The sequence below is a fragment of the Cyprinodon tularosa genome, unplaced genomic scaffold (assembly GCF_016077235.1).
Source record: "Cyprinodon tularosa strain WSP-4 unplaced genomic scaffold, ASM1607723v1 ctg270, whole genome shotgun sequence".
NCBI classification, from domain to species: Eukaryota; Metazoa; Chordata; class Actinopteri; order Cyprinodontiformes; family Cyprinodontidae; genus Cyprinodon; species Cyprinodon tularosa.
Genome location: NW_024038975.1, coordinates 536,569 through 545,714, shown reverse-complemented (window position 1 = coordinate 545,714; position 9,146 = coordinate 536,569). Strand labels below are relative to the sequence as shown.

At 39.7% G+C, this 9,146-nt stretch overlaps 1 protein-coding gene across 2 annotated transcripts; it reads left to right on the top strand.

Annotated features, from left to right (window-relative positions):
• Window positions 1–5,257: 5,257 nt before the first annotated feature.
• Window positions 5,258–8,876, top strand: LOC119786406. Of its 2 annotated transcripts, none has more exons than XM_038289725.1 (10): window positions 5,258–5,370; window positions 5,536–5,575; window positions 5,752–5,787; window positions 7,429–7,491; window positions 7,574–7,621; window positions 7,736–7,783; window positions 7,883–8,063; window positions 8,152–8,250; window positions 8,344–8,421; window positions 8,505–8,875. In XM_038289725.1, exons 2-10 carry the CDS (start codon window positions 5,547–5,549, stop codon window positions 8,703–8,705), a joined length of 783 nt encoding a protein of 260 aa, XP_038145653.1. In that variant the 5' UTR covers window positions 5,258–5,370; window positions 5,536–5,546; the 3' UTR covers window positions 8,706–8,875. The 2 variants fall into 2 exon arrangements, with proteins under 2 accessions (XP_038145653.1, XP_038145654.1); XM_038289726.1 differs by having other exon boundaries at window positions 5,273–5,370; window positions 5,530–5,575; window positions 8,505–8,876.
• The last annotated feature ends 270 nt before the right edge of the window (window positions 8,877–9,146 follow it).

The following is a 9,146-nucleotide window of genomic DNA, read 5'->3' as shown; positions in this document are numbered from 1 at the left end:
CTGAGCAATTAGGCCTGCAGAGAGAACCATTGGACACACCCTCCCCCTATTTAGGACTTTGAATCTGGAGTCAGATGTTGCTATTAACAATGTTACTACTAAAATACAATAGAACAGAACAGAAAAAATATTGAGGAACTGAAATTCGTTTGAGTGAGGGAGGGCGGCAGATAGGATGGGGGACAAAGAAGTCAGCCTAGTGGAAGAAGCTGCCCCTCAGTTGACTGGTTGTGGCCCAAAGGGTGCAGTCTCCTCCCTGATCGCAGCAGTATAAAGAGGTTATGTAATGTATGGTAGAGATCACCCCGATGTGGATGGCTTTCTGGGTGGTGTGGGTGACAGAGAGGACATAGAGGTGACATAGAGAGGATAACTGACATCTATCTCCCACCCCTCTTGCAAGGGTAGGAGATATGTGTCACTTATCCTCTCTATGGCTCTCATGAAGTGTTGGGGGGCAGGATGAGGTAAAGTTGCAGCTTTTAGCAGTGTTTATTCACGCCCACAGTGTTCCAGGGGATATGCTTCCACACTTACCCCTTTTCTGTTTCTTCTCACAACACTTGTTTAAAGATTCCGGCTTGAGATAGTTGGAATTACCTTGATGCATGGCTCTGGAACCAGTCTCCTTGAGAGGGGCTGGAGATTCTTCCACTCTGGAGTGGTCCCTGGTGAATGGCACCATGCAGGAGTGGACAAATGACAGTGAGATCTGGGCTGCGAGGTTGGGAGGAATGGCCCACCTTGGCCGTAGTTCGATTATCAACTTTGTTGTTGTTTCATCTGACATGCAGCTGCATGTCTTGAACACTCGGGTGAAGAGAGCTCTCTACCGACCCCTACCTAGCGGTGAGTTAGCTCCGATGGTGGGGGAGGACGCCGGTCAGACCTGGTAGGCCCAAATGTATTATGAGGGTTTGCTAGCAACGTCCCCCATGAGACGGACATTTAACTACCATATCCGGGAGAGCTTTGAACACGTTTCGAGGGAGATGGACGACATTGAGCCTGAGTGGTTCATTGACCTGTGGGACTCCAGAAGCAGCTGACGTGTACCGGTAGTCAAAGGGGCAGGTGGCTAGGCCGGTAGCTGAGGCAAAAACTGAGGTAAGAGTTCTAATAGGCCATGGAGAAAGACTTCAGTAGCGATTCTGGTCTACAATCCGGCGTCTCAGGAGCAGGAAGCAGTGTAGTACCAACACTATTTATAGTGGGGTTGGTGTGCTGCTGACCTCAACTCAGGTATTCGTGTGTAAGAGGGCAGAGTACTTTGAAGACACCCTTAATCCCAACAACATTGAGGAAGCAGAGCCTGGTGGCTCCGGGTCGGGTTCTCCCATCTCTGGTGCTGAGGTCACTGAGGTGGTTTAAAAGCTCCTACGTGGCAAGGCCTCAGGCGTGGATGAGATTCACCCTGAGTACCTTAAGGCTCTGGATGTTGTGGCTGTGTTGGTTAACGCGACTCTGCAACATTGCGTGGACATTGGGGGCAGTTCCCCTGGATTAGCAGGCCCCTAGTGGAGGAGCCCTTAGTGTCTCAAGAAGTTTAAAAAAAGGATTCAGAGGGTGTGTTCCAACTACAGATGAATCACACTCTTAATACTCCTTGGTAAGGTCTATATGGGGGGGTTCTGGAAAGGAAGCTCAGTCGGACAGTCGTTGAATCTCAGATTCAGGAGGAGCATATGGTTTTTGTCCTGCCGTGGAACACTGGATCAGCTCTACACCCTCAGCAGGATCCCGGAGGGTGCATGGGAGTTTGCTCAATCCAATCTACATGTGTTTTGTGGATCTGGAGATGGCATTCGACTGTGTCCCTCTGGGGGTACTGTGGGGGTACTCCGGTAGTATGGAGTCTCTAAAGTTCTGCTCTTTCTGCCTTTTCTCATAGTAGCTTTGCCTCGTCTGTTCCTGTTTGGCTGAGACACCACCGTGGAGAGAAATATCAGCTGTGCTGCTGCCATCAACACCTTTGTTTATAGATGCTGGAGATCGGCCTGTTTTTCCAGTGTAGTCCTGTTTCTGTGACTGGCTGGATGTGCTCTCTTTTACCTCTGACATGGGAGTTAGCTCAGAGGTCATCTGCCTGGTTGTGTGTTTCATGGACAGGCCTTTTATAATTGCTTTTTGTATCTCTACCTCTGTCCCATTGAACCCCAGTCGGCCTCGGCAGATGGCTGCTCACACTGAGCCTGGTTCTGCTGAAGGTTTCTTCCTGTTAAAAGGGAGTTTTTCCTCACCACTGTCACTACAAGCATGCTTAGTGTGAGTGATTGCATCCGAGTCAATTAGTCGATGCAATCAACTGCTTTTCCTTAGATAGAAAACTTTGAATGAATTTGACTGTATGATCTGGTGAACTGTAAAGTGCCTTGAGATGACGTGTTATGAACTGGCGCTATATAAATAAACTGAATTGAAGAAGATGGATGGATGGATGGATGGATGGATGGATGGATGGATGGATGGATGGATGGATGGATGGATGGATGGATGGATGGATGGATGGATGGATGGATGGATGGATGGATGGATGGATGGATGGATGGATGGAGTAGAAATGCAAATATTGGCCCAATGTCTTTTTTGATCTATATTTTGGTTTATTACACTTGTGAACATTGTCAAATATTTGTATATCAAATTGAACTAACAAATAGTCACATAGTCAAAATACTGCAAATAGCACCTTGCCACTCCCCCACCTAAAAAGAAGAAGTAGATAAAATGTGGGCCATTGTTTATCAGTTTGAATACAATGCTTTTTGGTAATTTCATTAAATTCGTCTTTCATTAGATTACATAGAGTTTCATGTTTGTAGAGATTGACAAAATTAATTCATTATATTTATATTTTAGGAATCAGAAATTCATTAATGTATAAAATGTGTTCCAGTTCGGTGCAGGATGTCTGATCACTGCTTTAATTAAGCATCCGGGGATTCAAGGAATACATGTTAGGTTTAGGGTAGGGGTTTCCCCAGGAAATTGGATTTTGGTTTAATTAAAAATCTATGAACTATAAATCTACAAACTACTCCTTTACTCCTTTACTATGTACTGCTCGTGTGTGTCCTTATGCTGCTGCAATAATTTTCCCTTCTAAAATGGTTTATCTGATTGTATGACTCAACTGAACTAAAGTGCTTTTAGAGAATATCTTCTGAGTTACTGCTATAGAATCAAACTGAACTTAATGTTTTTTTGTTTGTTTTTTTGTTTGTTTTTTGCTGCTGGTAAACTAGCAACTAATGTTGCAGATTTCCACAGAAAAAGAAAATATTTTTTTCTTTTTCTCCAAGTTAAGTTTTCCCCATTGGATAGTTTGAGGAGTCACTAAATCCTTTGCTCTTAAAAGGATTTCCTACAACTTAATAGTTATTAGATTTATTCGTGGTCAGTCTTAAACATTTTCTCAAACTGTTTATTTTTTTAAAACTCTTAACATGTAAACTGAAGCCCATATATAGATGAAGTTATTGCTCTTACCTTTTTTTCAGAAATTTCAACATCTTTCAATTTCTTGTCTGTCTCGTCTTTTCTGAAGGTGAAGCAGTCTGTATGTCCTAAAGCAGAAATGATAAACTAACTTTGGGCTCTCCAACTAGTCAGACCTGTTTTCCTGTTTTTGTATGACTTGTGCACTGCTGTGGTGGATTATGGCATTTACACACTGTTTGTGATTATAATTTGAAATTCAAAGACTTAAAAGTAAAAAGGACAACTAAACTGGACTTATTAGCTCTATGACCAGCTCTGATTTGGATGACATTAAATCATAACCTCTTTAGCAACATTGTAGAAATAGGTATAGACATATGGGATTTTTCCCATATGGACATAAACCTGTCACTAACAACCTAAAACATGAAAAAAAAAAAAAAACAGGAAAATAAGATAGAAAGATATAATCCCTTCTCTTTAGGCAATAAGATATCAATATTAATTGTCTGATGATTATATTGAATTGACTGAAAATGCAAACTGATGCAGTTAGTTGCACTGTGCCTTGCAACAAGAGGTCCTAAATTTGAATCACAGCCCAGGGACTTTAACATGAACTTTTCATGTCCTCATAGTTATGTGCAGGTTTTCTCCAGGTACTCCAGATTCCTCCAACACCAAAAACAGAACATGGGTGCATGGTTGTGTTACTCTGTATTGCCCTGCCAGGAGCTTGTGACCTGTCCTGTACCACACCTTTCACCCAAATACTGCTGGAGATACTGTAGGTAAAAGATAATAGATGAATGATTAAAAATAAAATTTGTAGTATATCTCTTCAGAAAAGTCATAATTCTTCATCCACTTTGTCACATTTATATTAAAAGAGTGTTGGGATCAGAATCAGGTGTTAAACAAAGAGATATCTGTCTATAACAGCGCAAAGTATTCCCTATCCATATTGGATGAATGATCTATCTGTGAGGTGCAGGGTATGAAGCCTGCTTTCTTTCAGACCCTGATTATTTTTTGTATTTCCACTGTAAAAATGTAGTAAACGTATAGGAAGATAGAACAACGAAGTAGGAAAGATTTTTGGTCCACAGCTTTAGTGGGAAATGCAACTAAATATCTATTGCTTGATTGCAGATGCACTTACCCTCTATTTTACTCAATATACTGTAAATCTAACAGAAGAAAAGACATAAAATTTACTCTTCCTGAAAAATCAACAAATATTAAGGAACGCTACTAAATCCCAGTGACAGAAGCACATTTAAATCATTACTTTCACCCTCTGTTTATATTTCAAAGGGTAATTGTATTCCTTTACTTCTGCAAAATGACAGGTGTTCTGTCTTAAAATTATATAACTGGAAACATCAATAAAATGAATAAAAAAAAGCTTTCTATTCAATTCTAAAAATATTTTTATGGTTATTGTGTGATGTGTGATTGTCTTGTACTACAGTAAGATATCAGGCAAGCCAGTTTTTAAATGGTAAAACACAACATGTGGATTTTGTAAAAGAAAAACATTTAAATGAAAGGCTTCTTGACATGTACCTGTCGATCCAACCACATAATATGCGTGAGCTAGGAGATGCTTCGCTTTAAACTGTGAAGGTTTAGGAAAATCAAGTTATGCTTTTATAACAAAAAGCAAGAATCACAACAGTTCCATCAGTTAAAGCTGGTTTTCAATTAAATTCAATGAAAACAGGTGATTTCTTTTGACATTTAAAGCATAAGATACTGCTTGACAAACAGGTTCTGTTGGTTAATGTGAAAGTAAAACTAAAACAATCCAGCAAGCAGCAGTCATTTCCTCTCTACAAGTTCTATAACAAGTTTCTGGATAACAAGTTTACTCCCAGAGTGACAAAAAGATCTTAGCGAGACAAAAACAGAAAACATTTTTCATCTGTAAGTAACATCGTTTTTATTCTCTTTTCTGAATATTAACTATACAAAACTAGTACTTTCAGTTAAAAATCTTTGCAGTTTATATCGCAATTTATATTTAGTAGAAAAACCTGTTTTGAAGCTGGTTATAAAATATATATCTTAATCTTTTACAAACTGATCAAGCAAAGACGAAGATGTCTAGGAAACGTTTGCATCCGGAAAGGTAAGGTGTAGATTTACTTCTTGTTGATGAAATTTTTCAAATTAAAATACATTAAGTGACCATATGTAACAGATTTGAGAAAGTTCTGTTGGAAGCCTGAGGGAGGTTAAATACTAAAATTTATTACAGTTGGTTTTTAAAAATAAAAAAGTGAAATTGAATCTGTGTTCTCACAGCCCATCATACGCAGCTCATGGTACAGTGACACAAAGGTAAATATACTTAAATATGTCTTTAATACACTTTTCAATATGAAAACATTACATTCATTTGGTAATAAAACATTCATAAACTTGTCATGATCTTAGTTGCTGAGTTGAAGCATTAGTTTTAGAAGAAAAGAAATGGTAAAATTGATCTAAAACCATTTTTGCAAATGTCATTACACACCTGGTTATCGTTAATGAAACAAAATCTAAATTGCAAAATCTTGTTTAATTTAATCAGTAAATCAGACATCTAATATGTTTTTTAATGGAATGACAGGTTGAACTATATTCAGACAGCAATCAATGTATTGTTTTTGTAAGGAGTATAAGTTTTAACTTCACCATAACTGGTCTTAAAGGGATAGTTCGGGATTTTTGACATGAATCTGTATGGCATCCCCATCACCAGTGTCATGCAATCACACTGACTTACCCCTGGCAGCATCCTGTGAGCAGAGTTCTCGTCCAGCTTTGGTCAAGCCGAAAGTAGTCCGGCAGGTTTGCTAGACCCAGCGAAATAAAACGTTTCTCTTCCCAAAACATATTGTGTTCAAAAGAGTGATATTTTTGCATCCCAAAAACATTGTAGTGGAAAAAGTCACACGTCGTTATCACTTGGTCCTATTTTCTCTCTGTTCGTATCAGTGCGCGCGACACCATGACCTGACAGCTAGGGCCTACCTGTTTGATTCGCGATTGTTTACTACTGGGGAAGATGTCTGACTACGAGAGCGACGAGGAAAACATCGACTTCCACTTAGAGCCAAAGGGATATCTTTATGAACCCGAGTACACTGACGATGAACTTCGACAAATGGAGTTAGATCGGGCAGAAAGAGAGAGGGTGGACAGAGAAGTGATGGAAGCTGAAGCCGGAGCCGCAGGACCCACAGCTGGAGCTGCGATATCCAGGGTGGCCGACAAATCATGGTGCACTTGTTTCAAGTGCGAATTAATGCAGACAGAGGTGGAATGCTACTGTTGCTACGAGTGGGATTTAGTAATGCCCGAGATACAGAACCTTTCCATTGATGAGGATGTCGGAGTTGCAGCAGCTGCTGTCTGCATCACTGAAAGCACTGAAATGAGCTGGAAAAGTTGAGCTCGCTGTCAGAATGACGGCGCGCACTGATACGAACAGAGAGAAAATAGGACCAAGTGATAACGAGTTGCAAAAATATCACTCTTTTGAACACATAATGTTTTGGGAAGAGAAACGTTTTATTTCGCTGGGTCTAGCAAACCTGCCGGACTACTTTCGGCTTGACCAAAGCTGGACGAGAACTCTGCTCACAGGATGCTGCCAGGGGTAAGTCAGTGTGATTGCATGACACTGGTGATGGGGATGCCATACAGATTCATGTCAAAAATCCCGAACTATCCCTTTAAGAGCTTTTATTAATATAGACATACTGAAACCATCCTGGTAAAGTAGAAGATGTCCATATTTTGATAGCTTTGAGATAAATGAAATGTGATAGCAGAGAAAAAGGCTTGATGCATCCCATCCTATAAGATTGTTTATAGTTATTGGATATAAATTGTTATAAATTATGTTAGCTTTATGTAGTCCCAGTATCCAGAGAGAAAGATTACAAGTTCATCCTGAACCAAGGAAAATTTGTGATAACTGTTGTCTCTCAGCAAAAGATTGAAAACAGAAATGAAGATGGAATCTAGCTGCCATCAATGTGAACAACAACAAAGGTCTGGTTTTTTGAGCACATTTGACTTGATCAATATCAATGAATCCTTGAATCAAAATTAACCAGAATTGTTTGGATTACAGTTTGGCTGAGATGGAGGCTTTTTACAGGCAGAAGTTGAATGAGGCCAGGTGAGTATTTCTCTGTGGTGAAACACAATAAAGACAGCAAATGAGAACAAAACTCACTAAAGTAACTTGCTGTGCTCCAGCTGTTATCTGATCAGTAAATGACTCCATCCATAGGTCTGCTCTGAAGAAGAAAGAAGAAGAACTAAGATCATTCAAACAGAGGTGGTGTAAAAACATCAATAGCTAAAACAGCTTTAGAACATGTTCCAAATATCATTGTGAGACAAAGTCTCTAGATCTCTGTTCTCTCTGTGTGAACAGAGTGGCTGCAAATGTGGCTGTGTCATTAAAGACATCAAACACTGAGAGCATGAACGACCCAGTCAGTAAAACCAGACTGACTGAGATGTACGACAACCTGAAACTGCTGCAGTGGCCTAAAACGAAAGATCAGCTGAAGTCCAGGAACGTCGGCCCAAAGGAGGCCAAGGATCTGATCCAGGTGCAATAGATTCTCAGAAATACATGACTCTGTAGTTTATTCAGCTGCTGCAGGTTCTTTGGTCTAAACTTTTATCTGATTTTTCCAGAAAACCTTTGGAGCTGCATCTGAAGAAATGAGGAGAAAAAGGGACCAGATAGAGGAGGTGTTTCGACTGGCAGAGTCCACCACAGGAATGACTCAAAAGGTACTGGACTGTAGATCTGGTGTCTTCACTGGATCATGAATGGAGCTAGTAGAGTTAGACCTCTTCCAATCCCCAATGGTCCCTTTGTTCCAGGTTCAAGAGTTCAGACAGCTGACAGTTCAGAACCTAAAGGTGGCGCTGTTCCACAGCAGCAAAGAAGATCTTCTAAAGGCATGACAGATGTTTCAGCTTTGTAAACCTAACAGCTAACAACTACTGATCAAGTTAAACTGTAATTTTTCTTCTTTTGTCAGACTTGCTTCCCTGGACACGGAGGTCAAAACTCACAGGAGGTGGAGGCGGATCTGAGATCTCTGACCTCTGAGTGCTTCTGGTTGGGATGTTTGATGGGTCTGAATAATCCTCCACTTCAGCCTGATTGGAAGAACCACGTTACTTCCATGGATTCTTGGGACATTTTCCCACGAGACATTAAAAACTCAATTGCACTGTAAAATATGCTCTCTTTTGACATTTTATGTGGGACTACTGATACTAGAGATACATCGATCTGATATCTGCTCCAAAGTTGACTAATTAGCTTGATAACATAATATTAATCTGATGCAGTACATTTACATGGAACTGATATTTCTTCTTTATTGCTATCTATTTGTTAATAAATAATATAAAGTATATTTATATCTGTGTTTATTTGTTACCTGTTTTGAGAAAATTATTATATTAAGGGAAAAGTTGTCAAAGATAAATGGTTTATTCATTCAATAGTTGAATCAGATAACTATCAGATATCAATTGATACACCCATCCCAGGTATCGGTATCAAATTTGATCGGAAAAAAAGGGATCACTGCATCTCTAATTGATACCCGTGGTATACGTTTCAAGTAACAATTATTTCATCGACATATAACTTCTAAGTAAAAGTGATACTA